Source organism: Symphalangus syndactylus, chromosome 16 (assembly GCF_028878055.3).
Source record: "Symphalangus syndactylus isolate Jambi chromosome 16, NHGRI_mSymSyn1-v2.1_pri, whole genome shotgun sequence".
NCBI lineage: Eukaryota > Metazoa > Chordata > Mammalia > Primates > Hylobatidae > Symphalangus > Symphalangus syndactylus.
In genome coordinates, this window is record NC_072438.2 from 92,340,093 (window position 1) to 92,368,077 (window position 27,985).

Below are 27,985 nucleotides of genomic sequence, written 5' to 3' on the forward strand. Positions count from 1 at the left end.
AGCTGATCGTATTATAGGAAGGAGTTACCCTGCATGAGCTCTCTCTTCCTGCCGCCATCCACATAAGATGTCATTTGCTCCTCCTTGCCTTCCACCGTGATTGTGAGGCCTCCCCAGCCATGTGGAACTGTAAGTCCATTAAACCTCTTTCTTTTGTAAATTGCCCAGTCTCGGGTATGTCTTTATTGGCAGCGTGAAAACAGACTAATACACCATCACTATGTCTGTATTCTATTGGTCACACAGACCAACCATGTTAAGTGTGGGAGACTACATAGGGTTGTGATTTCTCAGAGGCAGGGCACATTATGAGTCATCTTGGAGGCTGGCTACTACAAAATTATTAAGGGTTGAAATGTCAGGTTGTCTATAGTTTCCATGCTTTTGAAAAAAAATTGATGAAGCAAGTTTAGCAAAATACTAAAGATGATTATATTTAGGCCTGGGGTATATGGGAGTTAATTGTATTCTTCTTTCTACCTTTCTATATGTTTGTACATTTTCATTAATAAAAAGTGAAAAAAAAAAGCAAATTTAAGCTTTTTATCTGGGGATGACAAGATGGCCGACTGGTGCTCAAGAACCTTCTAGAAATCAGCTACCCAGCCTCTCACCTGTCTTCACCAGTGGTGCCTGCCCTGTGCACAGGATTCAGTGCTTTCCCAGCAGGCTCCCTGCAGCTCCACCAAGGAGGGCTGGAGGCTGAGTCAGCAACACGGCCAGGAAATGGGAACAGATGACATAGAATGTGTTTGCCCTCAGGTATTATTTTGAGATGTTCTGAAACATAGCAGCACTTTTTCTGATTTTGTTCCAAGTGTCTTTAGAGGAGCAATTCCAAGGAATACTTTTCCTGACCTTGCCTTCAAGGTCAGTGTAAATCACAGGAGTTTGAGCAGAGTCAGCAATTTTGTTTAACTTTGACCTTGCCCTGTTTGTTAATTCAGCTTGGACTCATTCTGTCCCTGGAATTTAGTTACCTATTTTATAATGACAAATAAAAACAACTTTGGAGGGGTAACGAGCAGCAAACGCTGAGTCATAGCTCTTTAATTTATAGGGAACTCCATGAAATCTTAGTGTTCATTTCCACTGAGAGTTTCTATAAGAAAGAAAATTTTTTTAAGAGCCTAGGTTAAGTAATCACTTGTGTGATTATTTTTCCATGGAGTTTGGCACTAAAATTGGTGAAGCTGAAAAATTGTCCTTTTGGGTGTCACAAGCAATTTGTGCAGTGTAGGATGGAAACAAGAATTTTTCTTCAGCCTGGGCAACAGGGCGAAAGCCTGTCTCTACAAAAACAAAAACAAACAAACAAACAAAAAAAAGCTTAATTGGGTGACATGCCTGTGGTCCCATCTACTTAGGAGGCTGACGTGGGAGGATCACCTGAGCCCAGGGAAGTAGAGGCCGCAGTGAGCTGTGATCGTCCCACTGCTCTCCAGTCTGGGTGACAGAGTGAGACCCTGTCTCAAAAAAAGTAAATAAATTTTTTTCTCTGGGGCTGACCCTGAATTGTTCTGGGTAATAACACTTTGGTAACTTTTTAAATTATTCTGATGTTTAAAAAAAATCCCAGTCAGCCGCAGTGGCTCACGCCTGTAATCCCAGCACTTTGGGAGGCCAAGGCAGGTGGATCATGAGGTCAGGAGGTCGAGACCATCCTGACTAACACGGTGAAACCCTGTCTCTACTAAAAATACAAAAAATTAGCCAGGCGTGGTGGCGGGCACCCGTAGTCCCAGCTACTCGGGAGGCTGAGGCAGCAGAATGGCGTGAACCCGGGAGACGGAGCTTGCAGTGGGCCGAGATCACACCACTGCACTCCAGCCTGGGCGACAGAGCGAGACTCCATCTCAAAAAAAAAAAAGAGAAAAACCCTAACCATTATTTTGGAGAAATTCCAAGCCCATAAAATAACTCAACTGCAGATGCTTCAGACTGGGTTTTGAAAGATCCTGTCTGAAGGAAAATTAGTGTACCTCCAGCAGGAAAACACTGTTTTAGTCCGTTTGGGCTGCTATAATAAGAACACCAGGCTGGGTGAGGTGGCTCACGCCTGTAATCCCAGCACTTTGGGAGGCCGAGGCCAGTGGATCACCTGAGGTCAGGAGTTTGAGACCATCCTTACCAACATAGTGAAACCCCGTCTCTACTAAAAATACAAAAAGTAGCTGGGCATGGTGGTACACGCCTGGAATCCCAGCTACTTGGGAGGCTGAGGCAGGAGAATTGCTTGAACCTGAGAGGCAGAGGTTGCAGTGAGCCGAGATGGCGCCACTGCACTCCAGCCTGGACGACAGAGCAAGATCTGTCTCAAAAACAGCAACAAAAACAACAACAAAAACACCATAGATAGACTTGGGCAGCTTAAACAACATTTATTTCTTACAGTTCTGGAAGCTGGAAGTCTGGGATGGGTCAGCAGCATTGGGTTCTTGGTGGGTGTCCTCTTTCTGGCATACAGATGAGGAAGCAAGCTCCCTTGCCTCTTTTTGTAACGGCACAAATCCCATTCTTGGGGGCTCCACCCTCATGACCTAAGCATCTCCCAAAGGCCCTGCCTCCAAATACCATCATACAGGGGTTAGGATTTCAACACACAACAACACACAAATTCGGGAGGGGACACAAACATTCAGTGCATAACAACACCTTTGCAGTGGGAAGGGCAGGAAGTGCGGCCACCATGGTGCAATGGCTTTTTAATGTGCCCATTTGTCGAGGCTGAGCTATATTCCTAGAATTCCCTTTCCCTGTATGTTTCCAGTTTGAGTGAGCCACAGGGGTGTACTTCTGCAGCCAAGTTGAAGCTGTTATCACAACCTTGGGCAGATGACCAGAGAAAATACAAAGGAGGAGGCAAGTAGGAAACGTGTATTAATTTCTTTTTTTAAAAAAGGCTTAATTTGGGGCTGGGGACGGGCGCGGCGGCTCACACCTGTAATCTCAGCACTTTGGGAGGCCGAAGCAGGTGGAACACTTGAGGTCAGGAGTTCGAGACCAGCCTGGCCAACACTATAAAACTCCGTCTCTACTGAAAACACAAAGATTAGCTGGGCGTGGTGCCGCGTGCCTATAATCCCAGCTACTGGGGAGGCTGAGGCAGGAGAATCACTTGAATCCGGGAGGTGGAGGTTGCAGTGAGGTGGAGGTTGAGATCGTGCCACTGCACTCCAGCCTGAGTGACTATAGCTTTGGCAACAGAGCGAGACTCCATCTCAAAAAAAATTTGCTGCTGGGCATGGTGGCTCACACCTGTAATCCTAGCACTTTGGGAGGCTGAGGGGGAGGATCACTTGAAGCCAGGAGTTCGAGGCTCCAGTGATCTATGATTGTGTCATTGCACTCCAGCCTGGGTGACAGAATAAGACCCCATCTCTAAAATAAAATAAAATAAAATACACACAAAATAGCTTAATTTTTATTTACAACAGAAGTTACTTGTCTTGGAAGCCAGGCACGCACGTAAATCTCACAGAAGGGTGGCTGTCTTCCTTCTCCTGGCCTCCCTGCCTCCTCCCACAAGGCTTCCTGATTCTCTTCTCCCTTCCCCTCTGCGGTTCCCTCCCTCCCACCCCCTCTCCCTGCACATTTCTTTACCTTGGAGCCTGTCCCATCTCTCCCTCCCTCTTCCTCCCTCCCACACCCTCTGACCACCCCACTTCTTCCCCTCCCCTCACACTTCCCTCCCTCCCTTCTCTCCTCTCCTCCCCACTGCGCCTCCCTCCCTCCTGGCCTTCTTCCTTTCCCCAACTTTACAGACCTCTCTTCCCCCAGGGCTCCCTCCTCCTCCTCTCCGCCCCCTCCGGGCTCGGCTCTCCCAGGAGGCTACGACTCCGGGTGGAGCCACTGGCCCCGCAAGGATCCCCGCGTCCTCGGTCGCCGCGTCCAAGTCCCTCTCGCGTCCCCGCCCGGCGCCACGCCGCCTCCTCTGGGTTCGGTCTCCTCGCTGTGCAGCGCAGTCTCAGGCCGCGGGACAAGGTACGTGCGCGTCCCCGGGGCACACAAACCCGGGCCCCGCTCCTCTGAACTCGCGCGTGTGTTCTGACTACGGCAAAGAAGGTCTTTGCCGCGTGCACGGGTAAGGAGCTTCCCAGAGTCCGTTTTCAGAAGCTGACTTTCATAAAAGTGATACGTTGTCCTTGCACAACAGCAGCGCCCACGATCCCACGCGTTCGAAGCAGCCGCTGTTTACATTTTGGTGTCTTCCTGTAGGTGCTTCGCCATACATTTTAAAGACATAGTGAAAATCACACCGTATGCAAACTTGCGTTCGTTTTGGCCATTTAGCACGGAGGAGCCTTTCCTCCATGCCGTTAAATACTCCTTGTAACTATCTTCCTGCAGTGACACATTCTGGTTGTAGCGTTTTTACTAATATAAAACTATTAAAAAACTGAGCATATTTGCATCTAAATCAGTATCCACATTCGGCAGCTTTTCCTTATGGTGGGTATTAAGAAGAGAGGTGCTCGGTCTATGGATCTAAGAGTGGGACATCCTAAATGCTGGGTAGGTGTTGCCAAGAACGACTGGACAGTTTACACCCCACAGCCATGTGGGTCGGGCAGGCCTTGGAAACACTGGGCACTGAGATTTATGTCCCACTTGCTGATGGAAGATGCCACCTGTTGTTTTCAAAGCCCATTTAAAATAAAGCGGTTAGTAATGAGCCTCGCCGGTATCCGGGGAATCCTATCCAGGCCTGGGAACCCTATCCAGGCCTGGGAACAGCCAGAGAAAAAGCAGATTCTGCAGGGGCGTCGTTGGCATGTCTAAGAGGACCAGTGTGTGCTCATCCAGGTAGCTTCCTAATTCATGCTATCTCAACCATAGACACCTCCGTCTCCTGGGTCCAAGCGATTCTCCTGCCTCAGCCGCCCAAGTAGCTGGGATTACAGGTGTGCACCACCATGCCCAGCTAATTTTTTTTTTTTTAGTGGAGACAGGGTTTCACCATGTTGGCCAGGCTGGTCTTGGACTCCTTGCCTCAAGTGACCCACCAGCCTTGGCCTTCCAATGTGCTGGGATTATAGGCATGAGCCACTGAGCCCAGCCCCTCCTTCCTGTCATGGCCTGAATTAGTTTTATAGGTTTCTTTGGAATTCCCTTGGCCAAGAGGAGAGGTCCATTCAGTTAGTTGGGAGGCTTGGAATTTTATTTTTGATTTACAGTGCGTTTGCAGGAGGAAGCTAAAATCCTGAAAGATATATACAGAAAATATAGTACAGTTAGTTGAGGGTCAAGGGTATGTTCCCTGAGACTTGCCAGGGTAGAAACTGTTCGCCCTGCCCATTGTGGACTTGGCCCCTGGCACAAGGTGTGGCCTGGCTGCTGTGCCCACAGGGAGGGTCTGGGCAGGAGTCCAGCCTTCGAAACACATGGGCCTCTCCTCTAGGAGAATAACCTTGCAGGATCAGCCTAGAGGGCTGCTCGCCTGGCTGTAAGCATTCCTTTTGCAAAATGGATGTCAACTGAAAATAAAGTAAAACATTCAGATTAGAGGCTTCCTGGAATGGCCAGGATTCTCTGTGATCCCTAGGTCCTCATAGAACAAACAGCCCAGATAAGAAGTCAGCCCAGACCAGCCTGGCCAACGTGGTGAAACCCTGTCTCTATTAAAAATATAAAAATTAGCCGGGCGTAGTGGCGGGCACCTGTAGTCCCAGCTACTTGGGAGGCTGAGGCAGGAGAATCGCTTGGACCCAGGAGGTGGAGTTTGCAGTGAGCGGAGGTCGTGCACTGCACTCCAGCCTGGGTGAGAGAGCGAGACTACATGTCCAAAAAACACAGAACAGAACAGAACAGAACAGAACAGAAGGCAAGCTCTACAGGCCTGGAACAGGACAGGACAGGACAGGACAGGACAGGACAGGAGAACAGGAGAACAGAACACACAGAACGGAACGGAACGGAACAGAACAGAACAGGGAAAAAAGAAAGCTCTACAGGCCTGGGCTTGCTGCTTGTGTCTGAGGGGTAGCGCAGTCTTGGGAACTGAGCCCTCACTACCCCCCCGCCCCACCCACTTACCTTTGGTCGTAGTGCTGATGATCACTGTATTGTGAGAGCAGAGGGAAACACGGCTTGAAAGCTTTTCTGAAACGGCGTCAAATGACAGTGTTGAATTGTTGAGTCTTACTAATTATAGTTCTATAATGCAGCTTATGAAAACCAAATCAAGAAAACTACAGTCCAGTTGCCTTGATTGGATAACTAGTTATTAATTTCTTCTCAAAATCTAATTACTTTATTTCTAATTATGAAACACTAAGAATATTCAGTAATGTGAAGGAAATTATGTAACAGCCACCCTTTCACATCACCCATATTTAAAAGATAATACCATTTTGCCCTATATACTTCAAATCAAAACTTTTTAGGGAAATAAAATGTAATAAAGCCCACGATCTCCATTTTTTCTCCCCTCTCTTCCCAGTAACCATTGTCCTAATGGTGATAATTCATTCTCATGCGTGATGCTTTTCCTACAGTATATTTATTAATAAAATGTATATTTTTGGTTGTTATTTATTTAGCATCAAAATGTATGTTTTTTGGTTGCTATTTAGAATCAAATGCTATGTCTTTTTACATAGCATTATGTTTTTGAGATTTTTTTAAGTTTTGTATTTTTATTTTTAGAGACAGGGTCTTGCTCTGTTGCACACACTGGAGTGCAGTGGCATGATCATAGCTTACTGCAGCCTTGAATTCCTGGGTTCAGGTGATCCTCCTCTCAGTCTTCTGAGTAGCTGGGACTGCGGGTGCATGCCACCATGCCCGGCTAATTAAAAAAATTTTTTTGTAGAGATGGAGTCTCCCTGTGTTTCTCAGGCTGGTCTCATACTCCTGGCCTCAAGCTATGACCATGCCTTGACCTCCCAAAGTGCTGGGATTACAGGCGTGAAGCACCGTGCAGTCTGGAGATTTATTGTATTGATAAATTACAGGTGCAGCCTGTTCATTGAACTGTTGTGTAATGTACTTTTTATGAATGTATTTGGGTTCTAGGGCTGCCATAACATTACCAGATACTGGGTGACTTAAAGCAACACAGTGCCTCATCGTTCTGGAGGCCAGGAGTCCAAATTGAAAGTGCCAGCAGGGCTCTGCTCTTTCTGAAACCTGTAGAGGAGAGCCCTTCCTTGCCTATTCCAGCGTCTGGTGGGGGCCAGCAATCCTTGGCTTGCAGGTGCATCCTTCCTGTTTCCACCTCCATCTTCACACGGCCTTCTCTTCTGTGTGTCTGTTGTGTCTTTGTCCACATTATCCCCTTCTTAGAAGGACACCAGTCATTGGATTTATGGTCTACTGTACTCCAGTATGACCTCATCTTAACTAAAGGACATCTGCAAGGACCCTGTGTCTAGTTAAGGTCACATGCATGGGGAGTGGGGGATAGGACTTAAACATGTATTTTGGGGGAACACAATTCAACCCACATGGATCAATAAATTACAGTTTATTCATTCTCCTGTTGGTGGTCAATTAGATTGGTTCCAGGTGTTGTCATCTTATTAGTGGTGCCAAGAACATTTTTCCATAATCACTGCTTGTGCCTGTGTGGGCATGTGCAAATTTCTCTCTCTCTTTTTTTTTTTTTTTTTTTAGATAGGGTCTCACTCTTAACACCAAGCCTAGAGTGCAGTGGTGCAGTCTTGACCTCCTGGGCTCAAGCAATCCTCCCACCTCAGCCTCCTGAGTAGCTGGGAACACATGTGCACACCACCATGCCTGGCTAATTTTTTCTTTTTTTTTTTTTGGAGAGATGGGGTTTTACCATGTTGCCCAGGATGGTCTCGAAATCCTGGGCTCAAGTGATTCCCCCCGCCTTGGCCTCCCAAAGTGCTGGGATTACAGGCATAAGCCACCGTGTCCCACCACATGTGATATGAATTTCTCTAGGGAAATATCTAGTGGTGGGATATCTGGGGTGCAGGGCATCTGCTTCTTTAACTTTGCTAGACCCCTTCCAGGGTTTGTATCATTTCACACGCCCTCCCATTTCCCTACAAGTGTACCATCCTCTCTGTGTTAACAGACATTTGCCAATCTGCAAGATGGAAAGTCGTATTTCATTCTTGTTTTTATTATGGTTTCCTTAAGAACAGTGAGGTTGAATATCTCTTCATATGTTTATGGGCCATTCAGGTGTACTTTTTTGTAAATTGTCCATTCATATGAATTATTCTATTGCGTTGTCTTTTTCTTGGTGACTTATAAGAATTCTTTATATATTTTATCTAGACACTAAGTCCTCCATTCCTAAAATAATACCTTCTCCTTGTCTATCTTGTTTTCTCACTTTGTTTATGGAGACTTTTAATATTAATGTTAATCATTATCTTATTAATCTTTCATCTTAGTTATTATCTTATTAATGCAATTTTAAAAGCTTTTTTGTCATGGAAAATCTCAGGCATATATAAAAGTAGAGACATTAGTACACAGGACACTCCAGCTGCATCACCATCAGCACGTGGACACCTTGTCCACCCTACCCCACATGGAGCTATTTTGGGTTTTTGTTTGTTTTTTGAGATGGAGTCTTGCTCTGTTGCCCAGGCTGGAGTGCAGTGGCGTGATCTCGTCTCACTGCGACCTTTGCCTCCTGGATTCAAGCAATTCTCATGCCTCAGCCTTCCAAGTAGCTGGGATTACAGGCGCTCATCACATGCCTGGCTAATTTTTGTATTTTTAGTAGAAACGGGGTTTTGCCATGTTGGCCAGGCTGGTCTCGAACTCTGGACCTCAGGTGATCCACCAGCCTTGGCCTCCCAGAGTGCTGGGATCACAGGTGTGAGCCACCGCAGTCAGCCCAAATGGGGCTATTTTGAAGTAAATCCCAGACCTCTGGTCATGTCATCTGTGTGTACATCATGATATCATGATGCATCTGTGAAAGACAAGGACTCAAAAACACACGGCTGCAATGCCATCATCTTCCCCTGCCAAAATTCACAATAATTTGCAATATCATCAAATATCCACTTAGTATTCAGTTTTCTGCAGTTGTCTTTCCTTTTTTTGAAAAATTGGTTACAATGAAATGGGATTTATAATCCTTTTCTTTTTGGTTTATGTTTTTTTGGGTCAAATTTAAGAAATTCTGCCTTATTCCAAAGTACAAGAAAAAAGTATTCAGTATTTCCCTCTGATTGTTGAATTTCGCCTTTCCTACTTAGATTTCTAGCCATTTGATATGCTCGCGCACTGGGGTAGGTGGGAATCCATGGTGATTTGTTTTCTCACCTGGGTAGCTCGTGCTGCAGCCTTGCCCCGTTGATGGCCAGTCCCTCCTCCCTCAACAGGTCCCTCCTGCCCCCTCTCATGACTACAGAGCCCCATTGTATCTGACCCCCTCTCTCTGCCTGCTCTGCCCCTGTTCCGGCTGCTGGACCTGGCTGGAGGAAATAGCCATACGTTTCCCTGATCACAGTACTTCTCCCTGGTCCCCTGTTTTCCTGCTTATCCTCTCCCCAGCCCTCATCCCGCCTCTCACCCTGAGCTGCTAACTCTGCTTCTCAGTTCCGTGAGCAAACAGATGCCAACAGGGAGCATCCACACTCTCCTGCCCCACACCCACCACCAGCTGTGTCTGTGTCCACGTCCTCAGCCTCCCTTGGGTGCATGAGGACTGTCCACGCTGTCAAAGAAGGCAGCTCCTCTATGCGCCAGACCCTCCCCTCGCACTCTCCGGTTCTCTCTCTCCCGGGGTCATTGATTGTGTTTTGTTTGTTTACCTTTCTATGGTATCATTCTCATCCACATACAAATAGGCTGAGATTTCTTCCACTTTAAAAAAAAAAAAGGCTCATCCCTGTATCTTCCCTCTGTCTTTTGCACAGTCTCTTTGCTCTTTTTTTTTTTTTTTTTGAGGTGGAGTTTCCATCTTGTTGCCCAGGCTGGAGTGCAATGGTGCAATCTCAGCTCACTGCAACCTCTGCCTCCCTGGTTCAAGCGATTCTCCTGCCTCATCCTCCCAAGTAGCTGGGATTATAGGCATCTGCCACCCCGCCTGGCTAATTTTTGTATTTTTAGTAGAGACGGGGTCTTCCCATGTTGGTGAGGCTGGTCTCGAACTCCTGACCTCAAGTGATCCACCTGCCTCCGTCTCCCAAAGTGCTGGGATTATAGGCGTGAGCCACCACGCCCAGCCTCTTTGCTCCTTTTTCTGTCAAAAGTCTTCTAAGAGTTTTCTGTGTTCACTGTCTTTAGTTCTCTCCTCTCTCATTCTCTCTCTCTCTCTTTTTTTTTTTTTTTTGAGATGGAGTCTCGCTCTGTTGCCCAGGCTGGAGTGCAATGGCGTGATCTCGGCTCACTGCAACCTCCGCTTCCCAGATTCAAGCAGTTCTCCTGCCTCAGCCTCCCAAGTAGCTGGGATTATAAACGCCCACCACCACGCCTGGCTAATTTTTGTATTTTTAGTAGAGATGGGGTTTTACCATGTTGGCCAGTCTAGTTTTGAATTCCAGGCCTCAAGCACCCCACCCACCTTGGCCTCTTAAAGTGCTGGGATTACAGGCATGAGCCACCGCTCCCAGTCTCCTCTCAGTTTCTTTCAAGCCTACTATGATTATGCTGTCACCCACACCCTCGTCCAAGCCTGTCCTTGTGGAGGTCACCAATGACCTTCACTTTGCCAAGCCCTGAGGGCAACACTCAGCATTCATTGCTCTCCCCTCGATACCCATTCTTCACTTGGGTCCAGGACACCACACTTGGGGTGCTCCTCCTCCGTCACTGGCTGTTCCTTCTCAAGCTCATTCCTCACTCACTGATTCCTTCCGATCTCCCTGAAGTGTCAGTGTTGAAGGACCCCAGGGCTCAGTCTTCTAGATTTATCTTTTCTTCATCCACCATTATTCCCTGAAGGATGTCATTCATTCTTAAAGTTTAAATATCACCTACAGGCCCGGCGCAGTGGATCACCTGCGGTCAGGAGTTTGAGACCAGCCTGGCCAACATCGCAAAACCCCATCTCTACCAAAAATACAAAAATTAGCCGGGTATGGTGGTGCTCACCTGTAGTACCAGCTACTCGGGAGGCTGAGGCAGGAGAATTGCTTGAACCTGGTAAGTAGAGGTTGTAGTGAGCCGAGATTGCACCACTGCACTCCAGCCTAGGGGACAGAGTGAGACTGTGTCTCAAACAAACAAACCAAACCCACATAGAATCATTCTTGGTATCTGTAGTAGTAAAGTACCTACAAACACTGAGTTAGCAAATCCTAAGCCTTTGCTCCTGGGGAAAATACAGGGTTAGCTTCCTGTAAACCTCTGGCCTGGTCACAGCGGTTTCCTCAGTTGACCCATACATAACCCTGGTTTTATGTGTGTTTTTGTGGAAGACACCATTCTAATATATATCGTTGACTCATTAACAGGAAGCTCGTGGCCAACAGGACTGTAATTCGTGCCTGAACAAAGCTTCTCCAATACACGCACTTTCTCCATAAGGCACATCACAGCCTTCCCATGCTTAGCAACACAGACAGCATGTGAGCACTAAGTGCGGGGCCCTTTTAAACAGCAAAATCAACCCCTCAAAAAGCACAAAAATGTGCACTAAGACCATGCAAAAGACACTTGTTTACACTGTGAGAGCTCAAATGAGAAGCAGAGTGTTGTGGGCAGTTGGGCTGCTCTAACAAACGTGGCTTCAACAACAAACATTTCTCACAGTTCTGGAGGCTGGGAAGTCCAAGATCGAGGCACTGGCAGATCCAGTGTCTGCTGAGGGCCTGTTTCTGGTTTGCAGATGGTCATCTTCTGGCTGTGTTCTCACCCGGCAGAAAGAAGGCAAGCCAGCTCTCTGGGCCCCTTAGATAAGGCACTCATCCCATTCTTGAGGGCTCTGCAGTTGTGAACTACTTGCCTCCCAAAGACCCTACCTCCAAATATCATTCCACTGGAATTAGGGTCTCAACATCTGACTTTTTGGGGACACATTCAGTCTATTGCACCCTGTGTGTCCTCAGCTGGGAATGTGGACATTAACAGTTCACATTTTTCAAATGCCCATGCATGACGGTGAGGTTACAAAATACATTCAGCAGGTATGGCCAGGCACCATGGCTCACATCTGTAATCCCAGCACTTTGGGAGGCCAAGGTGGGCAGGATCACCCAAGGTCAGGAGTTTGAGACCAGCCTGGCCAACATGGTGAAACCCCGTGTCTATTAAAAATACAAAAATAAACCAGGCATGGTGGCGACTGCCTGTAATCCTAGCTACTAGGGAGGCTGAGGCAGGAGAATCACTTGAACCCAGAAGGTGGAGGTTGCAGTGAGCCGAGATCATGTCACTACGCTCCAGCCTGGGCAACCAGAGCGAGTCTCTCTCTCAAAAAAAAAAAAAAAAAAAAAAAAAAAATCAGCAAGTAGATGAATTCATCAATACAGAATCTGCAAACAATGAGGGTCAGCTGTATGCTCATATCACTCTCAGAGTTGTAGTTTTAGCTTGGGCCCCAGCCCTTGAACTTCTATCATGTTACCCAACTTTTCTCTGGGACCAACTTTTCTCTGGGATGTGTAATAGATACCTCAGCCTTAATATGCCCCAAACTGAAGTCCTTATCTCCTCTAACCAGCTCTCCCCACATCCCTTCTCATTTAAACACACTCCACCCTCCAGTTTCTTAGGCAGGAACCCTTGTAGTCATCACTGACTCCTCCCTTTGTCTGATGTCCCCACACATACCATCTGTCAGCAGAACTGAGTGGCTCTGCCGTAAAATCTGTCCACACTTGACCATTCCCTCCCTCTCACCATCACCGTCCTGGTGTGAGCTGCTTCATCTCTTGGCTGGATTGTTGCTGGAACCATCCAACTGGACTTTCTTTTCTTCCTTTGCTACTTGATGATCTCTTCTTAAAACAGCATCTTCAATGATACTTTTTTTTTTTTTTTTTGAGACAGGATCTCTCTGTGTCATCCAGGCTGGAGTGCCATAGCATAATCATGACTCATTGCAGCCTCGACCTCCCAGGCTCAAGAGATCCCCCTACCTCAGCCTCCCGAGTAGCTGGGAATACAGGCATGTGCCACCATGCCCAGTGAAGTTTTGAATTTTTTTTGCAGACATGGGGTCTTGCTATGTTGTCCAGGCTGGTCTCAAACAATCCTCCCACCTCGGCCTCCCAAAGTATTGAGATTACAGGCATGAGCCACTGTGTCAGGACAATGATACTGTAAATCAAGTCAAATAAAGCCACTCATTTCCCCAAAATTCTCCAGTGGCTTCTATCTCACACTGAGGAAAAACTAAATTCTTCCAGTAAAACTCTGGGAACTCACACTATCCTCTGCTGTTCTCTCCCCTTGCTCTTTCTGTTGCAGCCACACTGGTCTTGCTGTTCCTGAGACGTGTCAGACATGCTTCTACCTCAGGGCCTTTGCACTTGCTGTTTGTTGTGTCTCCACCGCTCTTCCTCCAGATATCTGCAGGGCACCACTCCTCGCCTCCTTTGCCCAAATGGTGCCTTTCCAACAAGCTGTTCCCGAGTACAGCATTGTAAATTGCAACCCACACCCTCAACCCAACATTGTCTTCCTTCTCTGCTCTGTTTTTCTTCTTAGCATTGATTACCATCTGAAAAGCATATTGTTTTTGTATATTTCATTCCCACTAGAATGTGCTTCCTGAGGTCAGGGATTTTTATTTGTTTCGTGCTCTGCTGTTTCCCCAGAACCTTCGACAGCGTTTGTCACAGAGTGGGGCCTCAGTAAACATTCTGTGGATGACGGGATGAATATACATGAGTCTGGTTCTAGAGTCTTTGGTCTGTTCTATTGATGTATTCATCTATCCAGCAATACCATACTGTTTTAATAGGTTTTGTTGTTTGGTAAATTAATTTCTCCTTCTTCATTTTTTTTCAGTTATCGTGGCTATTCTTGTTTCTTACCTCTTTTTATTAGTTTTAACATATGTTGAAATCCTAACCCTCAAGGTGATGGTATCAGGAGGTCGGGCCTTTGGGAAGTAATTAGGTCTGAAGGCAGACCTCTTACTATAGGGATTAGTGTCCTTATAAAGGGGACCTCAGAGAGCCAGCTAGTTCCTTCTACCCCATGAGGATACAAGGAGAGGGCACCATCTATGAACCAGAAAGTGGACCCTCACTCAACATTGCATCTGCCAGTCCCTTGAACTGGGACTTCCCAGCCCCCAGGACTGTAAGAAATAAACCTCTGCATTTATGAGCTACTCAGTTTACTGTATTTTGTTATAACAGCCTGAATGGACTAAGACAGGCTTCATTCTATTTATTTCTTCTAACTTCTTGATATTTAGCTTACTTTTATTCTTTCCTCTTGTTGAAGTATATGCAGTCTAGGCTGTAAAGATATCTCTAAGTACTGCTGTTACTGATTGTATCAAGTTTTGCTATATAGTGTTTTCATGGTAACATAGTAATCCAGTTCTAAATCTTTTGGGTTTGATTATAATTTCTTCATTGTATTTGTATAGCGTTTGTTACATAAAATCTTTGCTGAAACTTTGTGGGTTAATATGCAGGCAGTTCACATCTGCTTGTGAAGACTCTGTGCTCTCCAGTTGTTCATGAAGGGAATTAACGTATGTCTTTGGGTTTAGTGCTCCTCGTTCCTCTTTTTGATGGAACCTTATTTTTTATTTATTTATTTATTTTTGAGACAGAGTCTCGCTCTTGTTGCCCAGGCTGGAGTGCAGTGGTGTAATCTCGGCTCACTGCAACCTCCACCTGCCAAGTTCGAGCGATTCTCCTGCCTTAGCCTCCCAAGTAGCTGGGACTACAGGCGCCTGCCTACCACACCCGGCTAATTTTTGTATTTTTAGTAGACACAGGGGTTTCACCATATTGGCCAGGCTGGTCTCGAACTCCTGACCTTGTGATCCGCCTGCCTCGGCCTCCCAAAGTGCTGGGATTACAGGCGTGAGCCACCATGCCTGGTCCAGAACCTTAATTTTTAAAAAGTCTAATTTCAACCAGGCATGATGGGTCACACCTGTAATCCTAGCACTTTGGGAGTGTGAAGCGGGATGATTGCTTAAGCCTAGGAGTTTGAGACCAACCTGGACAATATAATGAGACCTCGTCTATATGAAATTTTTATTCTAAAAAAAGGAGCTGATTGTGGTGGTGTGTGCCATAGTCCTGCCATAGTCCAGCTACTTGGGAGGCTAAGGTGGGAGGATTATTTGGGCCCAGGGAGAAGGTGGAGGCTGCAGTGAGCCGTTTGTGACACTGCACTCCAGCCCGGGTGAGATCCTGTCTCAAAAAACAAAACAAAACAAATCCAAGTTGAGAATCTGTCTCAGCTAGTGAGTTTAACCTGTTTCCATTTATTTAAATTTAGGCAGGCCTGATGGCGGCGAGTTATCTCAGATGATTGTTCACAGTCATTTACAAATCAAATTCCTCGTTCTACTCTTCTCCCACTTTCACCGCCTCCTTTCCTGCTTTTTAATGAACAGGTTTTTAATTTCCTAATTCCTTCCTGTTTTCTATTTTGATTCACCAAGTATTTCTAGGTGAATTTCAAACCCTATTCCCACTGTAAATTCCTCCCAGGTGTTGTGTCCGCTGATTCTTATTTATTTGGATCGCCTTCTTGTGTATAGGTTTTGCTGATGAGCTGCTCTGGATTGTGGAAGTCTTGTGGTAAAGTGGATTTGCATTTGCCTCTGCCTGGAGTTCCAGGCGTTTCACTGGCCCAGGGTCAATTGTATTAATTTCTCAGCCAGGTATTCCTACTCTGCAACCATGGTATACATTTGAGGATTGCTTTTTTTTTTTTTTTTTGAGACGGCGTCTCGCCGTTTCACCCAGGCCAGACTGCAGTGGTGCTATCTCAGCTCACCGCAAGCTCCACCTCCCGGGTTCTCTCCTGCCTCAGCCTCCCAAGTAGCTGGGACTACAGGCGCCCGCCACCGCGCCTGGCCAATTTTTTGTTTTTTAGTAGAGACGGCGTTTCACCGTGTTAGCCAGGATGGTCTCCATCTCCTGACCTCGTGATCCGCCCGCCTCGGCCTCACAAAGTGCTGGGATTACAGGCGTGAGCCACCGCGCCTGGCCGAGGATTGCTTTCTTTTTTCCCTTCCACTCAGAATCTAGACGGAGATGGGTTTCTTTGCACACCCCTGAGCCTGGCAGATGGAGCTCTTCTCCTTTTGCTTTGGCCCCCTTCCCTGAGACATGAACCTTTGGGGCTCGACATTGCAGGCGTGGGTCTCTTACAGATTCCCGTCTCATGTGCCTCGATGGCTCATTCTACACGTCGACACAAAATCCTAAGCACCCGACTGTTAGGGTGTGCTCCTGGGTCGGGCCCTGTCCGCCAGCATCACTGGGCCCCGTCAGCATCTGTGGGTGTCACCCTCACTCTGGCTTTCTGTTTCCTCTCCAATCCTGGCCCCTGAAGAGTCCCTTTTCCCTATGAGTTCTTTCATCGCTATTTTGTTGTTGTTGTTGTTGTTATTCAATCTGGCATTTCTAGTGTTTATAGACTTACTCTGCAGGGTTGCCAGAACCAGAAGGTACCATTGATTTCTTACGTAATACCATAGATGTAGTTAAAATGCATGTTTTTCTATAATCTTGATTTGAGTTTACTTACCATTTATAGCCTTTAGATTTGCAGCATTCAGAATATAACACAGGTTTCTCTCTCCGTAGCTCGACTTAAATCTCTGCAATGGCTAACGAAGCCTATCCTTGTCCGTGTGACATTGGCCACAGACTTGAGTATGGAGGGCTAGGCCGTGAAGTTCAAGTCGAGCACATCAAGGCTTATGTCACCAAATCCCCCGTTGACGCAGGCAAAGCTGTGATTGTCATTCAAGATATATTTGGCTGGCAGTTGCCCAATACCAGATATATGGCTGACATGATCTCAGGAAATGGATACACGTATGTATAAAGTTGTGTTTCTTTGTTTAAATTCATATAAATTTCAGTGGTTTATTTTGTTCCCTTTAAAAAATAAAACCACACCGGTCTGACTATACAGTATCTCTTGTACGTTAGAAACTTCCTTATCTCACTGCCGTGAAGGTAGATGGGAAATGTCTTGACACCCACCTGGTGCTCCTAACCCCATCCCTGGGCTTCCTGTCCTCCCGGGAGTACCTGGCCTCTAGACTTGCTGGACATTGAGAATTCTTTTCCCGTGTGGGGCCTCGGCCAGACGCAGGCACTGGACATCTTGGGCCAACCTCTCAAATGGACCCGTGACTTGGTCCTTCAAGCAGCTCAGCCTCGTGTCAGATTTCACAGGCCCATTTGGACGGCAGGGTGTCCAAGGCCCCTCCTGGTCCATACACGTACGGTCGTGGCCCCATCTGAATTAGACTGGGGTTCAGAAGTGGCACAGTGAGACCTTGCTTCCCTCCCCAAGTTTACCTCTTTGGCCAAGTGACCGTGGCCAGCTTTGGCCAAGGCTGATACCCGATTGCTTCTTATTTGCCCCGGTGTAAAGCGCAGAGGAGGGCCAGAACCTTCCTTCCTCTCCAGCATCAGAAAGCATCAACCCTTCCAGCCCTGAGCTTGGTGCACAGCTGGATTTCCTTTGTTTTCACAGAAAGAGAAGCTGGAGACCGGAAGGTGAGCCTACCTTGTGTTTCTAGGAAAAGAAACTGGCTTAAAGGAATCATGCCCACTCTGGTGGCATGCAGAGTTGGTGCTAAATGAAAAGACCTTCCTTGAAGGTTTCTTTTTTCACGTCCCCATATGAGGGGACTTAACTTTTCTAGGGGCAAGCCCAGTAAAAATAAATAAGTAAATAAATAGCTAGTTTCAGTTGCTCAGCTAGACGCAGTGCTAAGGGCATGACTGGGCTCATTGCCCTTAACCCTCCTGGCAGCCCCTTGAGGGAGGAGATGTTATTGCTCTCATTTTGCAGATTAGGAAACCAGGCCATAAAGAGAGCGCTTTGCGGCTGCCCCAGATCACTGGCCCAAGCAGCCGATCAAATGGCATTGCTGTTTCTGTTCTTTCACGGCGGGTCCTTTAGCAGGGGTCAGGAAATAAAAGATGAGGAAAGACCCCTGTTTTACAAAGCCCTTTCACAGGTATACAACTTTTTTTGCCATCGAGAGGATCCTCTGGGGTTAGGCAGCACAAGCATGCTATTTATTTGTCAGATGAGAAAATGAGGCTAGAAGTGGTGACATGACTTGTGAAGGCCACACAGCAGCGTGGGGTGTACTGAGCCTCGAACTTGGATTTTCTCCCTCCAGTTTCAGTGTTCTTTCTACCCCTATAGGAGGAGCCCTGTTCCTCCAACCAGGTGGCAATTCTATTTTGGGAAACAGGACTCGACCAGAGCGGTTGGCTCTATCCCTCTGGGTTGACTTGCAATGGAAGAGCGACCTGGACGGGGGCCAGGCTTGTTTGCGCTCTGCTGCCCGTCTTAGAACATACCCTCTGGATAGGAAACTGTGCTTCGTTGGCGTCTTGGTGGAGGCTGGGAACATTGCCTGGTCATAGTGACTGGACAAGTTAGCCAGGTGTGCCCTCCGGCCTGAGGCTCATGTGAAAGGCCAGGAGTCCCCCCAGCCTGGCTGAGAGGGGCAGGAGGGGCCCTCAAAGCCACCCGCCTCAGGCCCACTCCCCCAGGTGCCCCCACACCCCATGCCAGCCTATCCCATGGGAGTGTGCCCTGTGGATAGCCTCCTCATTGGCAGGGCTGGGTTACCAGCAGGCTGCCAGACGCTGTGCACCTGCGGTTGTGAAACCTAAGATGGCTTGGCCTGGTGCCAGGTGGCTGCTTTGCTGCGATCAAAGTTGGCCTTCACACCCACAACTTTTCCTTTTCTCTGAGCCAGAATCGCCAACGTAGCAAGTTTTTAAATAAGTGCAAGCAAAATACTGAGTCAAGCAACTCTGAAACTAAGATCAATTCATGTCCATATTTTGCAGAACCATTGTTCCAGACTTCTTTGTAGGGCAAGAGCCTTGGGACCCCTCTGGCGACTGGTCCATCTTCCCTGAGTGGCTGAAAACAAGAAATGCCCAGAAGATTGATAGGTGAGTTATCCGCAGACGTGGCCATGTGCGCGGCATGGGCTAGGGAGGTGAGAGCTGGGTGGGCTTCACCTTTCAGACACTACTCCTCACCTCGGGGTAGGACTTCTCCATGGCCAATGGAATCATTCCCATGGCACAAAGGAGAAAAAATTTTGTTTTGTTTTTGCTCTGTCAGAGCCCAGGCTGGAGAGCAGTGGCATGATCTCAGCTCGCTGCAACCTCTGCCTCCCAGGTTCAAGCAATTCTCCTGCCTCAGCCTCCTGAGTAGCTGGGATTACAGGCGCCTGCCACCACGCCCGGCTAATTTTTGTATTTTTAGTAGAGACAGGGTTTCACCATGTTGGCCAGGCTGGTCTCAAGTGCTGGGATTTTTTTTAATTAAAATTTTTAGGCTGGGCGTGGTGACTCACACCCATAATCCCAGCACATTGGCAGGCTGAGGCTGGCTGATCACTTGAGATCAGGAGTTTGAGACCAGCCTGGCCAACATGGTGAAACCCTGTCTCTACTAAAAATACAAAAAGCAAACAAACAAACAAAAAACTTAGCTGGGTGTCATGACACACGCCTGTAGTCCTAGCTACTTGGGAGGCTGAGGCATGAGAATCGCTTGAACCTGGGAGACGGAGGTTGCAGTGAGCCAAGATGCAGTGAGCCAAGATGGCACCACTGCACTCCAGCCTGGGGGAGTGCACACTCTGTGTTCCTCTGTGAACCTACTCATAGCTTAGCTCCCACTTATAAGTGAGAACATACAGTATTTGGTTTTCCATTCCTGAGTTACTTCCCTTAGAACAGTGACCTCCAGCTCCATCCAAGTTGCTGCAAAATATACTATTTTGTTCTTTCTTATGGCTGAGTAATAGTCCATGGTGTATATAGGCCACATTTTCTTTATCCACTCATTGGTCAATGGGCACTTTGGTTGCATATCTTTGCAATTGTGCTGCAATAAACATACGCGTGCAGCCCACCTCCACTTTGGTACATTGCTTCTAGTTGAGAATGTGTTCTGAGTTCCAAACAATCAGTTTGCACATGAATCATTTGCCAGAAAAGGGCCACTATTCTTGGTCCCCTCATGGCTGAAATAGTCCTGATGGCTTTCCAAATTTGGCTTCACTGGGCGGTGGGGGGAGGAGATGAGCAATGCAGAGTGGGGAGATTTGGGGAGAGAGTGAACGTGTGAAATCAGAGAGTGTCTGGGCATCTGCCTGTAGTTATGGCTGGTCATGGGAGACAGGAGAGAGGAGACTCTTCTCCTGGGAGACTCAGGGGACAGAGGAGACTGGGGCATTCTGCAGGGAGCAGATCGTGGACTCGGGTCTTACAAACCATGCTGTGGGCTGTGGCCTTCATCCCGAGGCTGTGGAAGACTGCTCAGCTCTCTGCTGGGAGTGAGGCGGTTGGATCTGTGTTTTGGGAAGAGCCCAGCTTGCCTGCAGCGGTCAGGCAGTTGGAGGAGGGTTGGGCTTGGCAGGAAGATGTGTTGGGATGATGCATCAGTTGGGCCAGGGGTAGTGAGGATGGAGCTCCCAGAAGAAGAATCTTTGGCAACTTCAAAAACAGTTGCTGATACAGCCCTGTTATCATCAGCACAGCTCTTTGAGGGGTTCACAAAATAAGCCTGATTCTTGAATATTTTTTCTTTCTGTTCTAGAGAGATCAGTGCTGTCTTGAAGTATCTGAAACAAGAGTGTCATGCCCAGAAAATTGGCATCGTGGGATTCTGCTGGGGTGGAATTGCTGTCCATCATTTGATGGTGAAATACTCAGAATTCAGGGCAGGGGTGTCTGTCTATGGTAAATCTGCCTTGTGCATTTTTACTCCATGCAAAAGGGAGGGGTGGAAGAGTGACAGCAATCACAAGCTTCCCCATCCAGTGTAACACAACCCCCAATAATGTGAAGACTGCCCATCTTATGGAAATGGGCTTTAAGAATCTGAAAATAGAGGTGGAGGTTTGTCATGCAATTAACCAGAGGATGTCACCGGGAGTCAAGAGGTCTGGGTCCCACTGGTGTGACTTTGGGAAAGCCACCTAATGTGAACTCTCCATTTCTTCACCTAGGATGAAGGGGATAGCATTTTTTTTTTATGTAATGATGATCAATATCACACAATATTTTTATGAGCAACATCTATGAAAATATTTTTCTGGTGGTGGCTAATGCCTGTAATCTCAACACTTTGGGAGGCTTAGGCGGGCAGATCACTTGAGCTCAGGAGTTCGAGACCAGCCTGGGCAACATGGCAAAACCCTGTCTCTACAAAAAATACAAAAATTATCTGGGCGTGGTCACGTGCACCTGTATTCCTAGCTACTCAGGAGGCTGAGGTGGGAAAATTGCTTGAGCCCAAGAAGGTCAAGGCTGCTGTGAGCTATGATCATGCTGCTGCACTCCAGCCTGGGCAACAGAGCAAGACCCTGTCTCAAAAAAAAAAGAAAAGAAAGAGAGGAAAGAAGGAAGAAAGGAAGGAGAGGAAGGAAGGAAGAAAGGAAGGAGAGAAAGAAAGAAAGAAAGAAAGAAAGAAAGAAAGAAAGAAAGAAAGAAAGAAAGAAAGAAATTGATTTTTCCAAGATACAAATTGCTGTAACTGTACACAAACATGCACACACTAAAGACAGAAAGAAAGCAAAGGCAGCCAGGCGCGATGGCTCACGCCTGTAATCCTAGCACTTTGGAAGTCCAAGATGGGCAGATGGCATGAGCCCAGGAGTTCGAGACCAGCCTAAGCAACATAGAGAGACCTTGTCTCTATAAAAAATTTTAAGGCCGGGCGTGGTGGCTCACGCCTATAATCCTAGCACTTTGGGAGGCCGAGGTGGGTGGATCATGAGGTCAAGAGTTCGAGACCAGCCTGGCCAATATGGTGAAACCCCGTCTCTACTAAAAATATAAAAATTAGCTGGGCGTGGTGGCGGGTGCCTGTAGTCCCAGATGTTCAGGAGGCTGAGGCAGGAGAATCGCTTGAACCCAGGAGGTGGAGGTTGCCGTGAATCAAGATCGTGCTACTGCACTCCAACCTAGGCAACAGAGTGAGACTCTGTCAAAAAAAAAAAAAAAAAAGAAAAAGAAAAAGAAAAAAACTACTTGGGTGTACTGGCACATGCCTGTGGTCCCAGCCTCTCAGGAGGCTGAGGCAGGAGAATCACTTGAGCCCAGAGGTTTGAGGCTGCAGTGAGCTATGAATTCACCACTGCACTCCAACCTGGGTGACAGGGAGTGAGGCCTTGTCTCTTAAAATAAAATAAAATAAAATAAAATAAAATAAAATAAAGGAAAGAAAGCCAAGGAAAACACAGTCTAAAATGTAAATAGCAATTTATACATTTTTGGCCAAAACATACCAAAGTTACTATAGCAATGAAATAACATTATATCTGTATATAGAAACTGCTTGCTAAGTTCATGATATAGAAGCATTCAGACCAATAGATAAACAAAAACAAGAAAGACACATAGGAAATATAGCCTTTAAAAATAATGCAGATGCTCCTCTACTTACAATGGGGCTAAGTCTTGATAAACCCATCATAAATAGAAAATATCTCAAGTCGAAAATGCATTTAATCCACCTCACCCACCAAACATCATAGCCTCACCTGACCTACCCAAAACACCCGCATCAGGCTATAGTTGGGCAAAATCATCTAACACAAGGCCTGTTTTATAATAAAGTCTTGAATAGCTCATGCAGTTTATTGAATTCTGTACTGAAAGTGAAAAACAGAATGGTAGTCTGGGTACTTGGGGAACAGTTTCTACTGAATGAGTGTCGCTTGTGCACCACTGTAAAGTCAAAAAATGACAAGTGGAACCATCGTTAGGCGTGGGACCATCTGAAGCAGATCATAAAGTTACACTAATGACTCTTTCTTGGCCTAATGGTTCCTCACCGTGGTATTTTCAACTACTTTTAGAGTTAAAAACCCCTTTAAATATTGACTTAGGACAACGCAAAAGGACATAAGCTCAAAAGGCAGTGGCCAGCTGCCTCTGGGAACAATGGAGCTGAGAGATGCTTTGTCCAGACCATGCTTTTGCGCGATTTAGCAAAAGGCGGTCAGGAGTGGATGCCTCCCCGGCGCCACCTTCTGGCCACTGTTGTGCAGTGCGTGAGCTGCAGAGCGTGGCCCGGCTCAGGCCCAGGGATGTCAAAAAAGACCCGTCCACATGAAGTAGCTTTGCTAGAGTGGGGAAGGGAGCGGGACCACCTTTCCCGTGGCTCCCTGCCTCCTAAAGAGGAGTTACAGGTGAAGGAGGCTCTCTCTGTTACTTAGCTCTTCTGCTGCCAGCAGGAAGTGGAAAAAAAGTTATGTTATTTACCTCTTCTTATCTTAAAATGGTAACTTGCTGCAAATCTTTTACTTATTTTCCCATAGAAGTGGACACACCCACAGGTTGTTTTCAGACAACCTGGGTCAGGCAGAGCATGCTTCTAACTTCAGAATTAATCTCGAATGAATGCTGAGATGAAAGATGAAAACTATTATTATTATTATTTTTGAGACAGCATCTTGTTCTGTCACCCAGGCTGGAGTGCAGTGGCACGATCTTGGCTCACTGAACCTCCACCGCCTGGGTCCAAGCAATTCTCCTGCCTCAGCCTCCTGAGTAGCTGGGGCTACCACACCCAGCTAATTTTGTATTTTTAGTAGAGACAAGGTTTTGCATTGGTGGCCAGGCTGGTCTCGAACTCCTGACCTCAAGTGATCCACCCGCCTTGGCCTCCCAAAGTGCTGGGATTACAGGTGTGAGCCACCTCGCTCGGCCAAAAACTGTTTTTTATAGACTGACCTGCTAGGCCCAGGCAGTTTCACACTTCCACACTCCCACACTCGTGGTCTGGTGGGAGTCTAAATACCCATTCAAAAGGCAGCTCCTCTTACAAATAAAACTACTCAGTGCATTCAAGCCAGAACCTGTGGGGCTTGTGTAGACCTGAGAAACTTCTCAAGCGAAGGTTTGAAATTGATCCTCTTTGTAAATGAACGTACATCCCAGCGGGACACTCCTCAGGCTGCTCCAGCATCTTTCCATACTAAGCAGCAGATGAGGTCTCATTCAATTATTTAATGGCCTAATTCCTAGTCCATAAAGTGGGGAGGTAGAGAGTAGGAAGATCTGACTAAATAAATTTCTCTTGTACTCTTATAATCCTTTTTTTTTTTTTTTTTTTCCCGAGACAGAGTCTTACTGTGTTGCCCAGAGCTGGAGTGCAATGGCATGATCTCGGCTCACTGCAACCTCCACCTCCCGGGTTCAAGCAGTTCTCCTGCCTCAGCCTCCCAAGTAGCTGAGATTGCAGGCGCGTGCCACCACACCCGGCTAATTTTTGTATTTTTAGTAGAGACAGGGTTTCACCATGTTGGCCAGGCTAGTCTCGGATTCCTGACCTCATGATCCGCCCTTCCTCGACCTCCCGAAGTGCTGGGATTACAGGCTTGAGTCACTGTGCCCAGGCTTTGGGGTGTTTTTTTTTTTTTTTGACAGAGTCTCACTTTGTTGCCCAAGCTGGAGTGCAGTGGCACAAACATGGCTTACTGCAGCCTCAATTTTCTAGGCTCAAGCGATCCACCCACCTTAGGCCCCCCAAGTAGCTGAGACTACAGGCACGCATCACCACACCCGGCTTATTTTTGTATTTTTTGTAGAGACAGCATTTTGCGATGTTACCCAGGCTGCTGTCAAACTCCTGAGCCTAAGCCTTCCACCTGCCTCAGGCTCCCGAAGTGCTGGGATTACAGGCGTGAGCCACTGCGCCTGGCCTTCTTTTACGCTAATCTTACAAGCGGGGCCACTTCTGTGGAATGGCTAAAAAAGAAAATAAAGACTACAAAGCAGAGATTTTGATTTGAAAAATCAAACCCAAATGTTGCAGTTTTCTGTGGCACGAGTGTGGGGATCCGACATCATGCCTCTGTGCTCGTTTTTCAGGCATCGTCAAGGATTCTGAAGACATTTACAATTTAAAGAACCCCACCTTGTTCATTTTTGCTGAAAATGATGTTGTGATTCCACTCAAGGACGTAAGTTGGCATCTTTTCTCTTCGTATTTATTTGTTTTGAGATGGAGTCTTGCTCTGTCGCACAGGCTGGAATGCAGTGGCGCAATCTCGGCTCACTGCAACCTCCACCTCCCAGGTTCAAGCCATTCTTGTGCCTCAGCCTCCCGAGTAGCTGGGACTACAGGCACCCGCCACCATGCCCGGCTAATTTTTGTATTTTTAGTAGAGACGGGGTTTCACCATGTTGACCAGACTGGTCTTGAACTCCTGACTTCAGGTGATCTGCCTGCCTTGGCCTCCCAAAGTGCTGGGATTATAGGTGTGAGCCACCGCGCCTGGCCTCATTTATATATTTAATAGCACGATTTGACATTCTGCGGGGAGTGGGAAGTCTTGAAGGATGCATTTGTTGCTCCAAATATTTCCAACAATAACATTTTAAAGATGGGTTTTATTCAGTTCCACTTACATAATTCCACTGTGGAAGTATAACCTTCCCAAAACATGCTTAAGGAAATGTCTGAGGGAGGTATTCTCAGCATGGCCTGGTTACCTGGTGGAGAAACAAGACCTCTTGCCCCACCTCCATGCTAACCCACAAATCGCAATAACGTCTGTGACCTTAAAGACAAGGATTTATTAAACAAAGTCAGTTGATAAGGAAAAAGCAGAAGAAAAGTATGGTTCAAAAGCAGTCCTTTAGCTGGGCATGGTGGCTCGTGCCTGCAATTCCAGAAACTCAGGAGGCTGAGGTGGGAGGATTGACTGAGGCTGAGAGTTTGAGACCAGGCTAGGCAGTCTAGCTAGATCCTTTCTCCACAAAAATATAAAAAAATTAGCTGGGATGGTGGTGCACATCTGTAGTCCCAGCTATTTGGGAGCCTGAAGCAGGAAGATTGCTTGAGCACAGGAGTTGGAGGCTGCAGCGAGCCGCGATTGTGCCACTGCACTCCAGCCTGGGTGACAGATAGAGACCCTGACTCTAAGAAAAAAAAGCAGTCATTTAGAAATTATTGTTATAATATTAGTAACTAATATATTAATGCAAATTATTTCAAATAATAGATGTATCATTTTTACATTACCCTGAAATCTTTCCTTCGCCAGACATAAGAACTGTGTTAGTTATAAAATTAGCAGTAAAGGCCAGGTGCAGTGGCTCACGCCTGTAATCCCAACACGTTGGGAGGCGGAGGCAGGCAGATTGCTTGAGGTCAGGAGTTTGAGACTAGCCTGGTCGACATGGTGAAACCCTGCCTCTACTAAAAATACAAAAATTAGCTGGGCATGGTAGCAGGTGCCTGTCATCCCGGCTTCTCCGGAGGCTGAGGCAGGAGAATCACTTGAACATGGGAGGCAGAGGTTGCAGTGAGCCGAGATGGCGCCACTGAACTCCAACCTCGGCAACGGAGTGAGACCCTGTCTAAAAAGAAAAAAATTAGTGGGAAAGAATTCAGTGTAACTGTGGAACTTGTTTCTAATTTAAAGCATTGATGTTTAATTTCTGTTATGAACACTCACTGAAGATTTGGAGAATGGAAAGTATCACTAAAGGGTTAAAATCATGAAATCTTTTGCACACCAGGTATCTTTGCTGACTCAGAAGTTGAAAGAACACTGCAAAGTTGAATATCAAATTAAAACATTTTCTGGGCAGACTCATGGGTTCGTGCATCGGAAGAGAGAAGATTGCTCACCTGCAGACAAGCCCTACATTGACGAGGCGAGAAGGAATTTAATTGAGTGGCTGAACAAGCACCTGTAGCAAGAATCCAGGGCGAGCCTTCCTAGAATAGCTTTCACCCCCAAATTTGCTTGGAAATACTTAGATCATTTGGTTTAATTTTCACTTTTATAAAATAAGTGTAGGAATCCTAAAATTCATTATTTCATTTGAAACACAAATTCAGTAGGATGTAATGCATGAGATAATTTAATTTTTAACATGTACATCAAATCATAATTTAAAAACAAGGTCTGACCGGGTGTAGTGCCTCATGCCTTTAATTCCAGCACTTTGGGAGGCCCAAGTGGGTGGATCACCTGAGGTCAGGAGTTTGAGACCAGCCTGGCCAACATGGTGAGACCCCCATCTCTACAAAAAATAGAAAAATTAGCCTGGTGTGGTGGTGCACACCTGTAGTCCCAGCTACTTGGGAGGCTGAGGCACAAGAATCAGTAGAACCCAGGAGGTGGAGACTGCAGTGAGCCAAGATCATGCCACCACTGTACTCCAGCCTGGGCAACAGAGTGAGACCCTGTCTCAAAAATAAATAAGTAAATAAATAAATAAAATAAAATAAAATAAAAACCAGATCAGTACTTGGAGAATTTGAATGATAGAGAATGATAGAGTAATACCCTAATTACTAGTTAAAACCTACAGGCTGGGTGTGGTGGCTCACGCCTGTAATCCCAGCACTTTGGGAGGCCGGGGCGGGTGGATCACTTGAGGTCAGGAGTTCAAGACCAGCCTGGCCAACATGGTGAAACCCCATCTCTACTAAAAATACAAAAATCAGCTGGGCATGATGGCATGTGCCTGTAATCCCAGCTACTCAGGAGTCTGAGGCAGGAGAATCACTTGAACCCAGAGGCAGAGGTTGCAGTGAGTTGAGATTGCGCTACTGCACTCCAGCCTGGGCAATAGAGGGAGACTCTGTCTTAAAAAAAAAAAACCTACAGGTGTTCAAGGACCAGCTGACAGGTCAAATGTGGCCTTTTCTGGTCTTTGAACACATCATAGAAAGTGACAAATGCTGCAAAGCCATGAAGAACATGAACTATAAACTGGGGTAGACTAACTGTCCAGCTTAGACACTTATCTATGCCACAAAACAGCTGAATTTGTCACATTTATGTATTGCAATATGGGAAGTATTGAGATCAAAACAGGATTCCATTGACCTAATTATATTAAGCTAATAAACTAATTTTTTGAATTTT

At 46.7% G+C, this 27,985-nt stretch overlaps 1 protein-coding gene across 3 annotated transcripts; it reads left to right on the forward strand.

Annotated features, from left to right (window-relative positions):
* On the forward strand, positions 1-27,985 carry CMBL (carboxymethylenebutenolidase homolog). Of its 3 annotated transcripts, none has more exons than XM_055246060.2 (7): positions 23-129; positions 10,920-11,082; positions 16,674-16,907; positions 18,918-19,025; positions 20,686-20,828; positions 24,969-25,060; positions 26,625-27,985. In XM_055246060.2, exons 3-7 carry the CDS (start codon positions 16,693-16,695, stop codon positions 26,802-26,804), a joined length of 738 nt encoding a protein of 245 aa, XP_055102035.1. In that variant the 5' UTR covers positions 23-129; positions 10,920-11,082; positions 16,674-16,692; the 3' UTR covers positions 26,805-27,985. The 3 variants fall into 3 exon arrangements, with proteins under 3 accessions (XP_055102033.1, XP_055102035.1, XP_063476002.1); XM_063619932.1 differs by lacking the exon at positions 10,920-11,082 and adding an exon at positions 2,771-3,984 and having other exon boundaries at positions 31-129; XM_055246058.2 differs by lacking the exon at positions 10,920-11,082 and having other exon boundaries at positions 1-129.

Bases quoted from the DNA above. Each gene is read 5' to 3' on its own strand.
- CMBL (XM_055246058.2), top strand. From the start codon at position 16,693: ATGGCTAACGAAGCCTATCCTTGTCCGTGTGACATTGGCCACAGACTT. The intron at 20,829-24,968 runs GTAAATCTGCCT...CTCGTTTTTCAG, and splicing joins GGCAGGGGTGTCTGTCTATG to GCATCGTCAAGGATTCTGAA. The intron at 25,061-26,624 runs GTAAGTTGGCAT...TTTGCACACCAG, and splicing joins TTGTGATTCCACTCAAGGAC to GTATCTTTGCTGACTCAGAA.